At 32.9% G+C, this 22,172-nt stretch overlaps 1 protein-coding gene across 1 annotated transcript; it reads left to right on the top strand.

The window, feature by feature from the left end:
• Window positions 1-101: 101 nt before the first annotated feature.
• Window positions 102-21,143, top strand: LOC130893727 (uncharacterized). The gene is made up of 6 exons (XM_057800054.1): window positions 102-333; window positions 9,214-9,425; window positions 12,364-12,499; window positions 17,426-17,559; window positions 18,472-18,670; window positions 19,565-21,143. Exons 1-6 carry the CDS (start codon window positions 282-284, stop codon window positions 19,654-19,656), a joined length of 825 nt encoding a protein of 274 aa, XP_057656037.1. The 5' UTR covers window positions 102-281; the 3' UTR covers window positions 19,657-21,143.
• The last annotated feature ends 1,029 nt before the right edge of the window (window positions 21,144-22,172 follow it).

Raw genomic sequence — 22,172 nt, 5'->3', positions numbered from 1 at the left:
TTTTTCTAAATAATCAACAAAATATTTTTTTTGAATATTTGTGAACATACGCAAGCGCTAAATTTCCTTACACAAACAACGCACTTTAGGGGCTAATCTTCATTTCTCTTTGACGCTCGTCCCGACGCAGACGTCCGCCGGTGTACATTTCGAAGCGCTTTTCGCGGGGAAATTCGAGATATCGAAACGATATAGTTTTTACTGGATTTATTAACGTTCATAATATGAGATTATTAACATAAATTGACACTACAGTGATGTGATTTAGTTAAGCTGGAAATATGAACACACTGTGGGTTTTAGAAGTGATTTTTATATCTATTTTATTTGGAGGTTAGTATAAATATATATATAAAAAGACTTTTCAAAGCCGTGCTTTCAATGTCAATTTCAATATCACCTAAATAATTCATATTATAAAGTTTTATTTCACCTGAAACCTGAAACGAGTCGATGTTTATTCTTAAAATGATAATTTACAGTGTCGAAATATCAAATCTCTCCATCACCCTCACTGAATTACAAGCACTTCCTCGATAAATTTTTAAATAAGATAGGGGCACATCGTTTGAAAAAAATTTTATTCCTCTGTTCTGTAATATATAGTTTTTTTAAATTTGCTGCAATCATAACAGAGAAAATTAATTTTTAAGATGTAAAATATTTATAATATCAATATCACAAAACTTTACGTAGAATGAAGAAGATTCAAACGTTCAAAATGACAATTAACTTCTTGACAATAACCTAGTCGATTTTGAGATACAACATTTGGTATATTCTTAGGAGTTATTTTGTTAATTTTTTCTGTTGTTCTAACTTTCAAATCAACAATATTATCCATACTTTAGAGAAGAGATCGAGAGGGGTCTAATCGGGGGATCTAGCCGGCCAATCCGAACGTTCCACGTCTTCTAATCCACAAAATGCTTTTCAAACAACGAGTAATTTGAATTGTTTCCATTAAAGCCTCCATTTGAGGACATCGTCAATATGTAGATATAGAAATTTGGTCGAATTTGAGGATGGTATTAAATCATTATTGAGTTATAGAGGTTGTGAAACTCTTTTGTAGGATAAAACAAAAATTTTCACATTTTTAATAAATATAAATGTTTGATTTATAATACAAACGAACTCGATCTTCTTTACTAAACCACTCGATTTGATCCTATAACTTTTCTTCTTATATTTCTATACCAAACTTTCTTATATCTACCTTCATCAGGGAATGGATAGACCACGTGGACAGATTGTCAGATGAGGAGTTGGCAAAGATTGGAAAGAAAGAAAAACCGAATACATCCCGACCACCAGGACGACCACCAACAAGATGATATGAAAGCTGGTATTCATCATTCCAGCTGCAGCTAGTAACCATTGAAACTAACTTACGATAAAGAAGATCATCATTTTCATAGATTTCTTCCTTGGTTTTCGTTTTCAACCTTCCCGCGCTCTATTCTCTAATTATGCAAGTGACGTATCCCCTTAATAGATACCTGGGTAATTGATGGTTGAATGTAAACTTTCATTATTTAATTATTCTTTAGAAGCCTTAATCAGCTTGAATTTCTCCAAAAGTTTTCACTATATTTTACTTTAATCTTGATAATATTTATGAGACACACACATGATATTGCTGGGGAAGATATTTCAAACAAGATATTAGACATTGAAAAAAAAATCGACTTATTTGTTGGGTATATAACGAACTTTTTCCATAATTCATTTTTATTCTATTCATTTTTTTTGATATATTTGAGCTAAATAGAACGAACCGTTTTTAAAATTCTGAAATTAAATGAGAAAGAATCGCTGGAAAACAAAATACGTTTCAGTGCACAATTTCATTAAAATCGTTGTTGTCTTTGGAGACACATACGTATTTGTTTGCTCAACTTTTGTATTTTAGTTCATTTGGTTAGTTTACTATTTTCTAACAAAGTTTCGGAAATATATTTTTCAAATTAATCGCAAAAATTATTGCTTTACATTAAGAACGTTCTTCAATTAGAAAGGTGAGAGATAAACAGACTTATATCTAAACCTTTTCTTAATATCATCAAATTTAATAGATTTTCGTCCTCTAAAATGCCTTTGTGGTACTTGAACATCGCCGCAACGTTCACTTTAACGCTCAATAATCCCATAAATCGTCAAATGTCATAGTTTCACCAAGGGCGTACAAAGAATGAAAAAATTGTTTGTTGCCAGCATAGAAAAAGCGATAAGAAACAAGAATTTATCAGTAGAACCATCTAAAAAAATTGAAATAGAATCAGAATCCCTCGTTGTTGATGTGTCACTAGGATACTAAGTTTTGAAGTACTATAAGAAAATCTTGGAGAAGAGTTAAATCGTTCCTCATAATGACGTCATTATTCTCCAAAGATTCGTCATTTCTATACTCGTAGACTTCTTGTTTTTTTGGTGATGCTGGATTGCTTCTAATCGTGGCCGATTTAGTTTTTTCCAGGCTTCAAAACTGTTCCAATTTCTGGTAAAATTTGCTGCAGAAAGGGAAAGGGAAACGTTACATCTGTCATCGACAGGCTCTTAGTGGCATGCCGTGTCAACCAGGAATGGATCCTATCTAAATCTGTATTTGAACTCTGTACAATGATAAAATTCTGTCATAGTTGTCTACTGTAGTTGACAGTTTGGTCTTTGCAAAATTCTTCAGGTAATCGAAGCTCAAGGTAACTTGGATCACAAGTAACTTTTTGGTGAATCAAAACTGATGTTGAATGTCATGCTGAAGAACGTTTGTTTCGAATCGACTCCTCTCGATATTCAATGTAATGAGAATCAATGAACATGAACGATTTTACGAAAACAATAACAGCATCTATTTTATTACGTCCACGTCGATAATAATTCGACGACATTTGACTTTTTTTAGGATGGAAGCATCTTGAATTTGTCAAGATAAACTTTGCCTCCAGACGGAACGGTCTTTGCCTTCTTTGGAGCCGGTTTTCCGAGATGCACCCACGTTCCATCAAATGTTATAAAATGGACTTGAAAACATAGTCAAACAGTAGATGGAAACATTTTCATGACGCTGTTTTTGTTCCATTGTGAGCACCGATCTTGCGTACAGCTTTCTCTTGTCCAAATTTTCAGTTGATGAGATATACTACACTTTTTGCAATGCCTATTATGTCTGCTAGCCTTCGCTCTTTCAGTCAACGATCATTCAGTACTGCTGTACGAATTTTCTTCAAAACTTCTGGAGTCGTCACCTCATTTGATCGACTACTGCGTTACTGGTCTTCGCAGGTCGTATTGCCTCGTTTAAACTCTTCTATCAATATTTTACTGTTGATTTCGAACCAGCAGTCTTACCCAGAGTAGAATCTAGTTCAGCTTTTATATTGGTTGAACTAACATAAAGGTGGTGAAGGTGCAGGTCGCGGCCACGGTTGCGATCGACATCCATGTAAATCATATACATTGTAGGTAACCAGGAGGTGGAAGTGCGTCGCGGTGCTATCCAGGAGGTGGTAAAAATCAAAATCATTCAATTTATATCGATGCTTACCGCGAGACTGTGATTGGTCTGTTTTGGGATCATCCTCATGTACGAATGAAATCGATCAGTTCATCGAAAAGGTTTTTCCGTTTCTTTTTCTATTTATTGGGTGGACTGAAAACCGCAGAGATATTTCATCACTATCCGGACTTGTATCAAACAACATTGCACGAAATACTGGATTTTTTATTTTGATTAACGCACATATCATTCTCTAATGGTTTTAGCTACACGCGGCTCCTCGCTATGAGAAGTCGACTTAACTTATGGCATCCACTGCGACCCAATAGTTCTTTTCGTACCCTAAAGCCTTTCAAATAACGAGGATCGATTTTTTCCATGTTTACAAATTCACTAAGTTGGAATTTGGGGAAATACCACTACACCAATACTCAAAATTGCACTGTCTGAAGCGCGTTTCGATAACCAAGTTATCGTTTTCAGAGACTGGAGGTTAACAATTTACGTCTAAAGACGATAACTTGGTATTTTTCAAGCGACTATCGCCATCTCTAGATCAGTCCAGATATTTCTGGGACTATCCTCGCTTTCTAATTCCACATTTAGTTCGCTAGATTTGAGTAATTTAATTCTATGAAGAGAAGAAATTTAGCTTGGAGTGAGTTAAAAATAAAATTCTTTATGTTAATTTACATTCCACATCATGAATAACATGCGACATGTCAGTAGTACGCCAATGGAAATAAGAAGAGCATTCGTTCTGTTTTGTAATAATTAATTTTCTATTTTGGACGCACGCACAGCACAGGTGCTAATACAAAGTAATTTATACTCCTTATTTAAATTTGTGCCAGATGTTCCTAAGTGTCTGTGTAAAGCAGTGACGTTTGTCAGAAAAGAGTTACGGTATTGAAAATAATGTTTTTAAAATAAAATTGTAGATTTGGGCTCCGTAACGTAATTAACATCGGTATTCTTGTGGAAGATTTATTGTCTGAACGCTTGGAATAACTGTTTTACTTCACCAAAATGGAAATAAATAACTTTTACTTATTTAAAACGGTTTCCTTCTTATAACTTATAACTTCTTTCACATTTTTCTCATACCCCTAACTGTTAATATCTAAATTAATACTAATAGCAATTACTCGAAAATAGAATACTATAGTCTGTTTTTTTGTACTAGAGAGTAATAAAACCTGATTTCCAAAGCAAAACTTAGTACGGTCATTTTAAATATTATTACAGAATAATCTAACAAAACAAAAAAGTGTTTGGACAGGCCAAAAGCCCTGTGTATGAAAGATTACATAATCGAATCAAAAGATTTATATTTGGTAATATTTTTAGAAATTTATTTCAATCTCTTATTAACATATTGTAGATTTTTCAATTAAATAACGTAGTCCAAGTTTTTTTACGAAGTCTATTGTGAATTTCAGGGTGATTATGAATCATTTTGACCGCGTTAACTTCGAAAAATCCGTCCTTTGATACATTAATATGCAATTGTTTTAAATCTTGTACAGTTAAGCATTTATTTAAAAGTAATGTTAATTTGGTGAAGGCGCATATGGCGGAATTTGAATGATGTTTGAGTGTAAACAATTTTTTATAGCAAGCGGTTAATTTACATGATTTCTTTTGACCAGGAAGGTCTATTAATTTATTTGTTTTGCTTTCTTTTCGGTATAAATCTAGAGAATTCTTTTGGGATATTTATATAAGTACAAAATGTAGCGCAGTTAGCTTAGTTTTAAATAAATAATCGTAGTGAATAGAATAAATTAGTAAAGTAATAAGTGAATTATTATAAATAGTGTTTAGTGTATAAATAAATCGAAAACGTGAGACTCAGTGTTTATTAATTCACCCCACTAATAAAAGAAGTAAATACACATCAAATTAATTGATGGTACGCTTGATCTTACAAAGTTACTGAAAAAGAGAGATATGGTGAGTTCCAAACAGCAGATTATAGCTCCAGGAAAACCAAAATTTAAAATAGAAAATCACTTGAAAGTTCTTCTTTAGGAAATAGTTTTCGACAATAAACAAAGTTCTTACCACGGTTCGAGATGATAAGGGGATGAGTCAAAGCGCAATAAAGAAACTTTCTCTAGAAAAAACAGTCCAAAAAGTAGATAAAACATGAATCAACGAGGGACGAATACCAAAGAAATTTTGACAAGATAAAACTGTTACAAGTCAAAAACATACTTTTTGAAATGATTCATCTACATCCACAATTCAAAGGTAGTTTATTGACTTTTGAATCTACTTGTAGTGGTGACTACCATGAGGATATGTATGCTGATGTTTTTAAAGAATGGTATGATAGATCTTCTTAATCAGAACTCAGAATTGTAATTTATATTGCAAATTATCACTCGAGATATTTAGTTTTAGGAAAATTGCTCATAATTTAGTGGTTAAAAAAAGATTCATCTGGGACCTCCGGTTAGACCTCCACCATATCATTACGAACTAAACCAAATTGATCTGGTATGGGTAAAAAGAAAAAGAGAAGATTCAATTTTGACATGATGATTGAATTTTAATACATTGAATTAGAAAAAGAATTTTCTTATTGAGGTGATATATCCCTTTAAGCTTTTATCTACCACGGATTTTCTAAAATTAAACGAACAAATGATTAATCTTAAGAGAGTGTTATAAATAAACGAGGGAATGCCGTGTTGTACTCTTCGGCAATGTTATATGATCTTTTTGTGAAAGCAAACATTATACACAACAGAAAAAACACAAACGATAGTTTTGATTGTAAAACAAATATCAATCACTCGAGAAGCAACGTTTATTGTTACAGTATTTTTAAAACTTTTGTTTTCGATAATTTATTCGAAAAAATAGAAGAAATACAATCAGAGCAGCTTGAAGTTATCTTTATCGATTGCTTTTTGGTTTACATTGTTTATTAGTATACATCACAAGGGGGTACCCAGCGAGAAACAGGTCTCTTCATGAAAACAATCTTTGTTGCTGGAATTTATTAAAATTCTCGACTCTTTAACTTGAAGATCCTCCTTCTCAGACGAAAATATACTTGCTTTTGATTTATCTTTCATACGTGGTAAAAATTATTTTAATAGATTTGGAAAAAAGGCAAAATCTTATGAGTTGGGTGAAAGCTCTTCAGAAGTAGATTTGTGGTATAATGTATGACAAAAAAAGGATTTAGCATAAGACAAATTAAAGGATTATGAAGTAGCTGCACTTTTAGGGAAATCCTAATATTTGTTTTCCTGGAACAAGATATGCATTCTTCATTTTTAGGTGCTACGGCTACTGTTGAAAAGCGATTGTTTAGCAAAACCGTTTTTTTTCCATCCTTCGATCAATCTATGGAGACTCTACGTCAGCAGAAGCAAGCGGACATGTGCTGTAAACGACTGCGAAGCTCTCGCACTATAAACTCCGCCAGTGTTGACATTCGTGCGTCAGTCGGCGTTGTGCTACAGCCACGTAAACATTATTGATGGATGCTCCCGCCAAGTGTGATTCGTTTTCTACAGATTGAGGACCGTAGTGCTGCAAAAATCCATCGGAGAATGAGTCGTTTGTATGGTTAAAACTTTATGAGTGATGGTGTTGTGTGTGAATGGTATCGAAAGTTCAAAGATGTGCATGATGAAGGGTGCCAAGGACGCAAATCTGTCTTTTCAGATGACCTGTTTTAACGAGTTGACAGACTGCTTTGTCTACGAAATTTCCAGAAGTTTCTAGTTTTATATTCTACTTGAATTCATTGGCGGCAACTTTCTTTGAAGAGGATATTGAAAAGCTCGTCCACAGATATGACAAATGTCTCAATCTATTCGGTGATTATTTCGAAAAGTGTACCAATCTTTTGGTAATAAAATTGTTGTTTGATGCAAACTTGTCTTGTATTTAAAGCCCATCATCAAAATTATACATTATATTCGTAACATTTCAGTTCCATTCACCTTTTCCCTGATAAAATGTTATAATCTGCACGACCATGGTTTGATCCTGGGTGAACCTTTGGTACATGGCATTGCTTGAACAATCCCGAGTGTTTCACAAATTAATATAGTTATAATGTGGTTGACGTATCACTCTGTATAATATACAATATTTTCCAATGTTTATTTTTATATTTGTAATATTACTTAACAAATTTGAAACAGTACCATATGTCAAATAAATATTTTTGCATACAATATAAAATTTAGTAATAAACTTCGTGCAAAAAATAAGTTAAACGGCCTTCTTGTGTTTATATTTTAATATAATATGGGAATTTGATTACATGAGAAGTAGGTCAATCAATTTATTTTAATATTTTCAAAATAATTTTATACAGGATGTCCCGCATAACAACCGATACAAAGCTGCGTATTGAAGAGCCCAAAATATGGAAATTTCGGTCAAATTATCTCTTTACCAAGATGCATACCTGAGGAATTATAAGGTCTCAAAGTAGGGCCGATTTAGAATTCAAAAATACCAAATTTGGTACAATGTCTGTGATTCTTAATGGCTTTGAATAATGGTAAATAGAAGGCGATCGAATCAAGTTCTTTATCTCATTTGAACATGACGTTCTCGATTAATTAAACCTGTTTCTCGAGCCCGAAACCTCCTTCGACATTCGTCCACGCTTCTTCTATAGTTTCCTTAACAAAAATCTAATACCAATAACGTATGTCTATTAGTTATCGCTAAATCAGAAATATCTACTCACTTAAAATCATCGATAATTATCGAAAATGACAAAGTTTTTAAATCTGAGCCTATTTAATTTAACTGTCGCTGTTAAATATTTCACCTCTTAACTCAGCCTCTAGCTTTACGTACAAAAAAATAGTCTGACGAGGCTAAATCAAGGCTATATTGTGGATGCTCAATATCCATGAAACCACCCAGTTTTCAAAATATCTTGACCAAGTGGATCGAAGTAGCAAGTTGAATCTTTTTGAAAAGCTTGCTGAGACTTGTCACTGACACGTGCACAAAGATTTTTGTGATTACCTTCTATTAAATATATAAAGTCAAGAGCTCATTGACTGTACTACATACACACTGTGATTAAGACTGAATATTTAATAGCTACTACGGTGTGTTTTAATATTAAATGACTTACAAATAGAACTTCGGGAAAAAGATTTAAAACATACTAGTAGACATAAAAAAAGTAATATAATAAAATGGCGTACATCGACGTTTTGCATCGCAATTGCAAGAACCGGTTTAGATGTAATTGTATCTCATCAGAGCGGTATAGGAGTCTCTAATTCGAATATAACACCACGATCGCTATTTTTTTGTTCGTACAGTTGAAAATGACCGCTTTCTGAAACAATTGATAAAATCATATAATATCATTGATATCACGTGTTTTGAAGAAGATGTAATTCAATATTCGTCCAGTCATTAGCTAGGAAAGTAGTTGTTTATTCCTTCGAGGAACGTCAGACTATTAATAGTGAAAATAGTAATTTTATTTTAATATATTAGACATATCTCGTGTATCAACGAAATTTCATATATACAGGGTGTATCCCTTTTTATATTCCAACATATAGAAAAATTAAAAAGTATTCAGAGCTATTTAACGCTGTATACTTGTGAAGATGGTCGTAAATTTTGATTAAAAAAATAGATTTTCTTTGTTTTTTGTTTCTCTGTTCTCTGTTTTTTGTTAATGTTCATTTTTTTTGTTATTTCAGAAGTTTTGTGCCTAAAAAACGTCCTGTTGACAATCAATCCTCGAGTGGTGCAACGGGGATCAAGTTCTACGCTACACTGTTCTTATCATCTCCAAGACGAAGCGTTATATTCAGTAAAATGGTATAGAGGGCGTTACGAATTCTACCGCTTCACGCCTAGCGAAGAACCCAACAGCAAAAAAATTTTTAGTTTCAAAGGAATAAATGTAGATGTAAGTAATACAAAGCTACATGAGGGAAAGCATTCGTTGTCGTTTTTTTCGGCAAGTCAAAAGACGCGAGGAGGCGAAGTCACGTATTCAACCACACGATCGCCCTCGCTCGTTTGAATAGACCTCAAAGTTTAAATATTATTGTAAATTAGTTGTTCAACGACACCTTTGATATCCCAAAAAATTTTAGAACTTATTTTACTGGATGAAAAATCGGTTTTTGTTTTATTGGGAGCACGTTCCATGACGTCCATGGGATATTAGGCAGCCAAGGACTGTTAAGGACATAGGCCTTCTTGCCCTCCACTTGAAATAACGTAAAGCTGAATCAGGCACTTTGGTTTAAACTTTTTGACGCTACTAGGTAAATTTTCAAGCTTGCCTAGTGTTCAAATCACGCCTTTGTGAATGCTGGGCACTCAAAGATGTCGTGATAAACAGTTTTTTCCTTGTCCGTACACCAGTAGCACTACGGGTTGTCCGTGATGCTTGTAACATGAAGATGATGGCCGTGTTCGGTTAAAAGAACAGTTACTAATCAAATTTGTATTCGATAAGAGAGACGGGAAGCCCATCGATGTGTGTCTCATGCCAGGTATCTCCATCCATCTTTGCAGAGTCTCTTTTGCAAGAAAATCGTTAAAAGATGTTATAGCAAAACTTTTGGCTACACCATGAACGAGCTCTGGTAGATTTTCGGATCTAAATCTGGCGAGAGATTTATAATATGGCGATGATGCCCGTTTTCGGTTAAAAGACCAGTTACCAATCAAATTTGTATTCGATAAGAGAGACGGGAGGCCCATCGATGTGTGTCTCATGCCAGGTGTCTCCATCCATCTTTGCAGAGTCTCTTTTGCAAGAAAATCGTTAAAAGATGTTATAGCAAAACTTTTGGCTACACCATGAACGAGCTCTGGTAGATTTTCGGATCTAAATCTGGCGAGAGATTTATAATATGGCGATGATGCCCGTTTTCGGTTAAAAGACCAGTTACCAATCAAATTTGTATTCGATAAGAGAGACGGGAGGCCCATCGATGTGTGTCTCATGCCAGGTGTCTCCATCCATCTTTGCAGAGTCTCTTTTGCAAGAAAATCGTTAAAAGATGTTATAGCAAAACTTTTGGCTACACCATGAACGAGCTCTGGTAGATTTTCGGATCTAAATCTGGCGAGAGATTTATAATATGGCGATGATGCCCGTTTTCGGTTAAAAGACCAGTTACCAATCAAATTTGTATTCGATAAGAGAGACGGGAGGCCCATCGATGTGTGTCTCATGCCAGGTGTCTCCATCCATCTTCGCAGAGTCTCTTTTGCAAGAAAATCGTTAAAAGATGTTATAGCAAAACTTTTGGCTACACCATGAACGAACTCCGGTGGATTTTCGGATCTCAATCTGGCGAACGAGTCCGCTTAGTAGTTGCCCTTGTTGCCCGAGTGACAAGGCACCCAAAGGAGCTATATCCGATAGGTATCATTCATCAGTTCTTTCTTACACTCCAAATCTAGAACTTATCGATTTAGACGCTACTGGCTGTAAGCGTGCGAGAAAAAATTTGTTTATCTTGAGGTGTCGTATTCAGAAATGGTTTCGGTCAAGCTATTCATATTGGAGCCATTTGTATACTAGGTAGCTGCATTGGGTATAATGGCGTGTTCAAGTTTTACCAACTGTGAAAAAATTCAAATGGTATACAGAAATCACGGCATTCACTTGTAACTTTTTATACAACACATTCAACATAACTGTTGAATTAGTTTATTTTATACGTTTAAAAGTACGGATTCGATCAATCGTTCTCGTAGGAGTTTTTTAATAAAATCGACTTTATTTCTGACATATCTGACAGATACGCATGCGCACAAGAAGCTATTAATAAAGCGCTTTTAATAAAGACATTAACATAAAGACATAAAGGCATTAACTTCTTTTGTTTTTTGAAATGAAGGTAAAAGATTATCAGTTTTAATAAATAATCAAATTCTTACTGTTTGTTTTATAGTTTAGTTTGTTTATATTTTATACGTCCAAATCTAAAAGATTTCGTTTTCGTTTTGAGGAAGTCATCGTGTTTTTGTGTTTTCAAAGGATATCTTGTATAATAACCCTTTAGTTAACCCTCTTAATTTATCCAGTGCAAAAATATAAAAATTGTCGAATACCACTTTATAAAAACGACGAAATTTCAAGTTAGAAATGCCGCCATTATCCCGATAATCATTTCGTAAAAAGGGGATTAACTTTTTCATGGTTTTTGTGTTGTTAACTTCTGAAAGTTCAGTTTAGTTTTCTTTCTAAACGCACTCGTATTTTATAACAAAATTTGTTGAATTCCATATAATTCTTTATAATAAATTCTTCTCATGCATTAACTTTGTTGAAAAGTAGAAAATGTATTTATAACTTTTTGTAACATAATTTTCTATCTTCGCTAGGCGTCTTCTCACAAAATGTTTGAGTAGCAACTAACTTCTCGATTTTGTGTGGAAATTCAATAGACAAACTGTCTCAAGTTACCAAATAGAAAATTTCTATGTCGGATAGAGAAAATAATTATTCTGATATTATTACGATATAATTCAATCCCTCCAGAATTTTTTGACATTAATTATATCTGATTTATTTAATTTCTCACTTTTTAGGCCCTTTAATTTTTTTTGTTTTTAACTACTAATGAGTCTGATGCGCGTTTCGTTAACCAGTCACTGAAGACGATAACTTGGTTATCGAAACGCGCGTCAGTTACTGTAATTTTGAGTAGTAGTTTAAACAGTGTGTTCATTATGAATCTCACCAACGGTTTTAGTAATTCCAATTTAGATATTGAATTTTAATAAATAAAATATATAAATTTGATGAATTAAAATAATTTGATGATTATATCACATTCTAATTTCTCTAATATTTGAATGATTTTTTGTAATCTTTGCAGAAAAGCGCATCGACTTCACAACAAGTTGTTCTTCGTGATATCGATTTCAATTTATCTGGAAACTTCACGTGTGAAGTAACAACAGATGCTTCACATCCAACAACTGGATTCGATACGAAAGCTATGTTAGTAGTTCGTAAGTAGATATCAAATTTATATTAGAAAATTTCGAGTTTTTCTATATATAATCTAACAAATCATAAAAGAAATTAATCAGCTATGATATCCGTAAATACAATCTTTTATTATGTTCGAGAATGTAATAAAAAATCATCACCAATTCAAAACTTAGTTAAGTCATTTTAAATATTACTACAGAATAATCTAACCCTTTTTTTAATTCACTTGTATACGGTTTGTTTATTTGTAACTTTTCTTTGGATTAAGAGTGAGCTGCTTGATTAATGAAAATTTCGTTCTACAGAGGATTCGAACCTCCAATCTTCTTATTTAAAATTACCTCACCAACTACACCGTTATGGCTCGATACAAGTTTCGACGAGATGTAGGTATATAAGAAGCAAAGCAAACTTATTTACGAAATTATTTTTAACTTTTTAGTTCGATTGCTTTAGTAGCGTGCTTTAAACAATATTTATTTCGAATAAATCTCTGTACTAATTCGCATTTTCGAGTGAAAACGTGAATCTCGTCGATATTCAATTCGAAGAAATGTATATATTTGAAGAAAGAAAAGAGGAAACCCGGGACCATATTCATTGTTGTTATCAAATATTCCAATGCATAGGAAATTCGGAATTTCCCAAGTTTCTAGAAAATAATTCGATTTTGAGGTATCGAGTCTAGACTCAAGTGTATGGTACTTCAGAAGAGTCAATATTCAACTTTCTAATTGGATTTTCGTTTGATCAGAGACGAACTTGAAGATTTCGAAGTTTTTCGAAATCGAATCCAAAGGTATTCGTGCGTTTTGTTATATATTTTATACCACATATCTATTTTTTCAGGTATACAGCGCACATAAATACATATTCGTTTAAATAGATATACAGAGTGTCCCACGGCGAGTTAAAACTATCTGTATATGGCAAAATACTTATAGTAGAATCATTCATGAAAATTTCTTCGTTTGGGTTTTGGGATACGATATTTTTAACTGAAATACTTTCAAATATGGCCGACTTCCGGTTCTACCGGATGTTGACTGTAACTTTGTTATTTTAAATAGAACACCCTATATATTAATACATTTTTCAAATCTATGTAAATTTTTTTTATACTATACTGCATTAAAATAGAAAAAACCAGAGTGGTTCTATTTAAAAAAATAAAAAAATTTGATATTTATGATGTTAAACTTTGAACACTTCTTATACACACCCTGTATGTAACGAAAAATTTTTCACTATAAATTCAAATATGCCTAGCCTTGTTAAAAGCAACCAAATAAAAAGTATTTTCATATCTTCAAGGGTATTTTCGTAAAAAAATAATTCATAAGGGTCTGCATCGGTCAAATTTTTTACAAATAAATTAATTACTCAAAAACTATGCATTTTTTGATAAAAGTTTATAGAAAAAAGTAGAATTTTACGTAGATTTCAAAAATGTATTAATATACAGGATTATTAATTTAAAATAACAAAGTTACAGTTCTTCCGGTTCAACCAGAAGTCTTTAAAAATATTTTAGTTAAAAAGATCATATCCGAAAACTCGTAGAAAGACGTAGAAATTTTCATAATTTTACTATAAGTATTTTGCCATATACAGACAGTTTTAACTCGTCGTGGGACACCCTGTATATCACAAGCTCTCGCATTAAAATGTATTTATCATCATTAATTTATTAACATAAAACGTTCTCAAGATTTTTCGATCAGTTGTCTAAAAGTGCATCTTTCGTATTCAAAAATCAAAAAGGCATTTTTTAGACTTATGCAATGTTAGATTTCACGCGACTATTTGTAAAGCTACGAACTGGTCTGTTCCAAAAAAAACTAGAGCATCTTGAATTTTCTGGTCGTTCAATACCAACACTTGGACATTTGACCACTCGCCTCGAAGAGACTGAGACAATACGAAATGTTCTAAAGCCGGTGTCGGAACAGCTGATCTTTTGAGAATATTTCTGCTGTTATTCAAGATTTCGAATAGAGAATAGATGCATTGACATCCGTTGGCGGTCCATATACATCTCCAGATGTTGCCTTACAAAGAGAAGCATAAGCTGTTGACCTTCGACCGCTCAAGCTATCCCGAATCTCAACGATAAGGTGAATGATTTTCATCAGAAGCTATCATGAATGAACAGAATAATTGTTTCTGTGGCACATTAATTAACCATTACATCAATTTAAAGTTACTGCGTGGTGATGGTTTGCTCTAGGAACGTCTTCAGATCAATTTTTTGTTTGGAACGCCTCGAACCAAGTGATGATTGTGGACGGCACATGCTACAGAGTCATGATTAGATGAATTGGAACTGGAGAAAATGTAATTGCAACAGGACACGGCTACAACCGCAAATGATCTTCTGAAGGAAGCATTTGCAGATCACTGAACAGCTAGATCATCTAATTTAACTGTTCCAAACTTTTGCTGTTTTAAGTCAACAAGCTCTACATTATTGAAGTCATTAAAGAGAATATTAGCGAGAATCTGTCAATTTGACAAGAATATTAGAAAATAAAACTCTGGTGGCGGCCAATATCAGATCAAAGTTATAGCAAAAGACATTGTGTGAGTACTTTTGCCTCACCTTGTATTATTGTTTATTCAAATAAATTTCATAGACGCCCGGTATTGTAGATATTAGAAAAAGTAGATAAATTTTAAACTTATATTTCAAAAATACTGAGTTTCAAAAAAGTCGCACATTATGGGAAGTTTTGGTTAGAAAATACGAAATTCAAATTATTTTTTTTCTACATTGTGTTAATATTGGAATTCCTGATTCTGTCCTGCACGTGTATGAATCCGATTCAAATAACACCGACCAGGTGTAAATATTTGATGAGGAATGTGCTGAAACTTTTATTGAATATCAACGTTCCTTTGGGGCGAGCCCCAAGCTTTACGTAAATCTTATGAAGGTAAAACGACAAGAAAGTTGTTGACACCAGGGATGTTAAGACCGAACTAAATTGATGACATAAATTTTATTTATATAAAAAAAAAACGTCAGAGCAATGAAAATAGCACTAATAGTCGACGAGGGAGATGGAGTTTTTTCAATTAACAAGGCTTATATTTCGATTGTTTACTTCCATGTATAAAAGTATATTAAAACAAACCCTATTTATTGATTTGAAGCAAGCTCACGACACAAACAGTCAAAAAAAACCATTCATATAAATCACTTAATACATCAAAGTGCAGCTCTTTATGCATCAGGAACATAGAAAATGATAGAGAAAGATGATAATAAACTGAAATTAAGGAAAATAAACATCCTCATGTATAAAATAAATAGTTAGACCACAAAAAGCAAGATAGTTAAGGTACCTAAACAGAATGGAAAAGGTAGGAAAGAGGATGCCCAACGATCTCCAGTGGGATATAGATGAGTTATTAACAAGATAATAGTGAAAAGATTGAAACTAAGGGTAACCAAAACCTGTAGAGTTGTATTTCGCTCGAGGTTAGTACCAATTACTAAGTAAAGTAGTTAATCCAGCTCTGAGAAGCATTAATGAAAGTCAAGGCGTGAGTTTCAGATGAAGTATGAAGTGCTGTAAGCCTTTATCGTTATCATAAGTTGATTACTATATTTTATCTACGAATCAAATGAACCATATGAAGATATAAGTTTCCCTCACCTTCACCACGCGACACTACAGCCGTTTGGGGGCCTGGATCTCTTCAATCATAGACCCGCATATCTCCACTGTCCAAAAATACATAATTTGTACAGAATATGTTTGAAGTTTGAAGACGCCACGTTTCATATTTGTTTGGCAACCATCAATAGTGAACGTTTTCAGTGAATTTGTAAACATGGACAAAATTGGTCATCGTTAAATGATACACTATAAAAGCTAAACTAGATTATACTCTGGGTGGGACTGTTTCATCGTTACAAACAGTAAAATATTGGTTAGCAAAGTTTAGACGAGACCGTACGATATGCGAAGTCCAGCAACGCAGTGGTCGACCAAATGTTGTGACGACTTCAGAAATGTTGAAGAAAATCCACAAATACTAGATTATCGTTGACTGACAGTGCGAGAGCTAGCAAATATACAAGGCATTTCAAAAAGTGCGGTACATTGCATATTAACTGAAAATTTGAACACTAGAAGGTTGTGCGCAAGATGGATGCTCATAATGGAACAAAAAGCGTGATAAAGATGTTTCCATCGAGAGTTTGGTGATGTGCCATAACCACTGATGAAATGTGACATTACACCCGAAAAAAAAAAAGAATTATCAGAACCACTGAGCAAACGTGGGTCCATCACTTCACATCCAAAAACAAAAGAACAATCAAAACAGCTACAAAGAACGCAAAGACCGTTCTATCTGCAGGCAAGGTCATGGCGACGGTTTTCTGGGAAAATTTTAATTGACTCTCTTGAAAAAGGATAAACTATTTCAATTATTGCAACGTTTGAGCGAAGAAATCAAGCAAGAATGTCACTTTTGGTTGGAGAAAGAAAGTGCTCTTCTATCAAGACAATGCACCATATCACACATACTTTGTCATGGTCAAAATTAATGGAATGAAGATTGAATTGCTACGTATTCCCAAGATTTAACTCCCTCTGCTCCCAGACATGAAAAAATGACTCGGTGGTCAAATACTTTCCAATAATGAAGAGGTGATATCAGTAGTTAATGGTTATTTTGAGGATCTTGACGATTGTTATTATAAAAAGTGTATCGAACTTATTGAAAATCGCTGAGAAAAGGAGAATAAAATTTTTTTTTTCAATATTGTGTTTTTTAATATATACACACGCATATACGTAAATGAATCACAAACAAATTGGGATAATTGTCCGATTCCCACGTCAGTTGATTTCTTTCGAAATCTAAATATCTCAAAGTATATTTGAGTTGCTATTTTTAGCTTTGTTAATTGGTCGCTTTTGTTTCAGAAATACCCGAGTTTTCTCCAACAATTAGCGTGTCTGGTGAACCGTTAGACTACGGGGATATATTAAGGGCTAATTGTTCCTGTTCACCCTCACGTCCAAAAACAGAATTGACATTTCTACTTAATAATCAAACGGTGAGCTTGTTAACGAAGATGCATTCATTGAATATCTATATAGGGCAAGAATCAGATTCCAGATATCATACATCTGGATCTCTTTGTGTAATGTAGATTAATTTATACCAACAAAAAAAGGTACCCAAAAAGATTATTTGTTAGTTTAATAACAAAAAAAACTAACAATCAATCAAGTACAAATTATTCCTCCAGCTAATTTCTATTACATTTCTGGAATTTTTCTAATTTAGAACAAAGATTGAGTCACATAAAGCTTTCAATATTGCAACTACTTTTTACTCGATCCTTTTTAAGTTGTACTAACTTAGAAACTTTACGAAACCATCAGATTAGCTAAGGTCGAGGCTTCTGGAAGACAAAACTCAATTGTTTGATTCAATGTAAGGCAAAGTCTTGATGGAATCACGTTCATGACTTGTAATCTTCAAACTGTTGCAACTCTGGGATCTAAAGTTTCCTTAGCACATAATATTAACGGTAACTATTCACATCAAGCAGCTCTTCATGAAAATTAGTACCGATTATGCTTTTAACTGACTTTTGGACTACTCAAAGGTCATTAATTAAGTTAGACTTGGGATTCTTCTCTACCTAGTATCCATAATTTTGCTTATTAACTTGATTTTTTCACTGAACTGTATGTTTTATTGAGTTGCCTCAGTTTTTTGGTTCCCTAGTATCGCAGAAAGAAAGGAGGACTCAATAGATCCTTTGTATCGCAGTATATGTGGTAGTATCCATACTCAATATATACAACTATAAATGCTAAAGAAACTAAATAAATTACTAAATTCAGATTATAAAATGCCCTTTTCCAAACTCATTCTAAAAACATCTAAATCAAATTCCTTCTTGTTGCAAAGAAATTACGTATTGTAAATTAGGTAGGAATTGTTACACTTGTTACAGGTAGCTAAGAGCGAACCTTTACAACCCCACCAATACCACGAATCTGCGTGGAGCGATCTCCATTTAGAAATCCAATTGGAGGAACAACATTTCGACGATGGTAGATTGATACTCCGGTGCGTCGCCGTCATCGAAAGTGTTTATCACGAAGAGGCTGTGCTCAAATTAGGAAGTGTACGTGATCCCGTCCCAGAAAGAGGTAAATTGATGCTACTTTCATGAAAACATAATTTTTTTAATCGTACGGCTGTGTTATTTGTTCTCTCCTTAACCCACAACAAACATTTACGTTCTGACCATATTTTCCAAAATATATAAGCACGCCATTGAATGGGGTTTGCCATCAATGGGATTAAAACTTTTTTTCTTTACATTAATTTTAAATTAACAAGGGTGAAGTTGGTAGAGATGCCCCATATTTCTTTTGCCTGATGTATTCAGAAATCAAAAACTATTCTAGATATATCTTTTGGTTTTAGCCCTTATGGAGAGTTCTGGATTTCTTCTAAGGAAAGATCGTAACCAGTCTTTTGTGATAAAAGTGCAGAGCATGTGAAAATCTGTAGACCATTTGTCGCAAATCCAAATGACTAAATATGTATCTTTCCAGTGATGATTAACCATATTCGTGATATTAAAAACATCAAAACTACTTTGAAATAAACTATTTATTGAATAATAAAATAAATAGTTAAATGTGGTTTCAATAATCCGAAGACCATACTTGAACAAACGCCAGATACGTAATTTGATACCTTAATGGAACTAAAGTGTCCAAAGGAAACAATCATCTATGATGTGGGTCCCCATTAAGATCGTGTACTATAAATCTTAATGAATTTAAGTAGCTAAATTTGCAATCACAATATTATAAAGTATTTTCAAACATATCAACACATTCTGTATCTAATATATAACCAACTGACTCGGTTGGATTCGTCTGCAAATTTTTACCTTCAGATTAATACCTTCTCTACCAATTTTAGCTGTTGAATTTCGTGTACTGCAAACGTGTAAAATAAAAATTCACTCGATGATATATTAGTTTTTTTATATTATAGATTTATTTACATTGTTTAATTTTTTTTTTCAGTTAGTGCGTACAATAAAGCGACCACAACTTCACATCTTCTCAAATTACATACAGTGGTGATTGTCAATATTTTATTATTAGCTTTAAGTTAAAATGATTCAATAAAAATGTCGAGGTGATTCTTTAACTGTGTTTTCTAATATAGATCTGAAAGGTATTCACTTCATCTGTGCGTAGAAATCCATTTTGAAAAACCGCGCATCTTCCAATACATTAAAATTATATCTAGATCGAGTCCTAAAAGACTAAATAAATTTGTGTTTATTATCAACAACGTCAGGGAAAATTGTTTGGAAAGTGAAGTAAATCAGAAAATTTGTCTAAGCATATTTTCCATGCAAACATGTCTCTACATCCTTTAGAAACAATAGTAGACTTCCAGCCACCATGTCTCTTTAAATTTGTTATATTTCCACCATTATCAGCAAATAAAGTCTTTGAAATTCGCAGCTGGCAATGACCTGTGTAATTTTTAGGATTCGGAATCTTTAAAAATTCTGCAATTGTTCCTCCTCTTGGCTTTATATTATTACTCCAACTCTTTTGTAGTCGACGTTGTTTTTTACGCTGTGATAAGCATTCGTTGAAGTTATCACATAATAGTGTGATATTTTCCTTTTTTTCTCGCTCTAATAGTGTTTTTTCCGAGACTTTCTAAGAATTTTCATCTCTGTGAAGTCCAAGAGTTATTTCTTTTTTGACGTTTCTTGTCTTGTTTCTGATGTTTAGGTCATTAAAAATCTGATTGTATTTTTGTGAAAATATATATATTTAGTAATCTTTGATTTCTCTGTCATCCATTCATCCATTCCGTAACTTTTGCCTAACCGTTTTTTATGATTTCATCCATTATTATGTTGAATAAAATGGAACTAAAACGCTACGATCGCGTTCTGGGTATGCGGAATGGATATCGTTTACCTTCATCGAAGATTCCTTCAGATGGAAGCATTTGGCTTGAGACATAACATACAAATTTGTATCACCAATCAATACGACTGGGATTATCCAAGACGTCATCTCCATTCTATAGGCGTTGCGGATCCAAATCGTCGTTGTTGTTTGGAAGAGGAAGAAGCTTTAGTAAGCATTACTGTTTACCTAATGGTATAAGAAAAGTTAAACTATGGTGGTAGGTTCATGAGCCACTAAATAGTTTGAAGTTGAACTTTTGCAATGTTGTCATTTCTCTAGTTTTGATTTAAATGCTACAATTTTCCTTATTTCTGAATTTTTATGATAAAGTTATTACATTTTCATGACAACGGAAAATATAATTTAGAATATAAATGAGACCGACAGGGAAATATATCATTATACAACTTTCTTTAGAGCGTTATAAAATTTCATTGTTGAATAATGTCTAACAGTTTCGTAGTTTGTTTTTTCTAGCAAAAAACTTCATTAATTAAAAATATCTTGAGGAAAATGCTGAATATTCATATATATGTTGGTAGAAGTGAATATTTTACACATCTAATATAAATTTTAGTTTTTAATATTGAAGAGTTTGTTATAAATATGTTATGAACCAAAACAAATTATTGTTTGTTTCCGAAAATAAATTTTTACAAATTACTATGCTATTTTTGATTATTCCTTTTTCTCTTTCAAATATGATTTAAATATTGAGATAATAAAATTTATATTTTAACAGCTCCTTTTGTTTTATTTAAGAAAAACCTACTGTTTAGTTTTATAGAAATTTTTTCGTCCAGTGGAAATCCCAATTAATTTGAAGTCATCTGATTGAAGACATCCAATCAGTACAACGTTATATTGAAAACATGGGTTGTTTTCACTTTGATCATGAATACATTTTGATTTATTTCGATTTTGTCGTTTTAAATATTTAATATTTGGAAATGTTTCGATTTAGTTGAAATACAATTAAATAACTCAATTCACCAACTTGCTTTTTTAAAAACAATTTATTCAGCAGACTGAGGATTTAATAATTTAAAGTTACAATGGAATCTATAAAACTGACAGACAGACTAAACATAGACAAATTTATACCAACGATAACTTAAAGAGGTTAGAAGTCATAATAATGAATAAATAATTGATGATGATGCGCGAAGAGGGTTGTTTTGGATTACTTAACTATACCGAGAACATTATCGAATTCATAGAATCTAACATAGGCACACCAAGCAACAAGCTTTCGAAATCTGTTTTTCAAGTAATTATTAATGTCCTTGCCGAACTGAAATAATTCAAATAATTTCTGTACAATTTCCATCAAAAATGACACTTCTAATGGCAGCCAACAGTGTTAGAAATAATTTTAACGCACTGTTTAAAATATAAATGTGAAGTGCAAATTTATATTATCAATATTGCTTACATAAATTGTGGGGGTTATGGAGCTACGCAATACGTTATTAGAATCCCCGGTATCATCATAACTAGTAGAAACTGGAAATATGATAATCTGGCAACAACGTCTACAAAGCAATAGCAAAATTAAAGAAAAATTATTTTAACTCAACTGCTTCCATTCGGCCTTTTCGAAAATTATGATCTGTTAAGCGAATCATGATCTGAACTAACTCAGATCACGTTCGAAAACTGATTGAGTTAATCCAGAGACGTAGTCATATGA

The sequence above is a fragment of the Diorhabda carinulata genome, chromosome 5 (genome assembly GCF_026250575.1).
Source record: "Diorhabda carinulata isolate Delta chromosome 5, icDioCari1.1, whole genome shotgun sequence".
Classification (NCBI taxonomy): domain Eukaryota; kingdom Metazoa; phylum Arthropoda; class Insecta; order Coleoptera; family Chrysomelidae; genus Diorhabda; species Diorhabda carinulata.
This window is presented reverse-complemented; position numbering and strand designations above follow the sequence as displayed.

Excerpts from the sequence above, each read along its gene's own strand:
- LOC130893727 (XM_057800054.1), top strand. The coding sequence starts at position 282 with ATGAACACACTGTGGGTTTTAGAAGTGATTTTTATATCTATTTTATTT. Across the intron at positions 334-9,213 it reads TATATCTATTTTATTTGGAG|AAGTTTTGTGCCTAAAAAAC; the intron begins GTTAGTATAAAT and ends TTGTTATTTCAG. Across the intron at positions 12,500-17,425 it reads GAAAGCTATGTTAGTAGTTC|AAATACCCGAGTTTTCTCCA; the intron begins GTAAGTAGATAT and ends CTTTTGTTTCAG.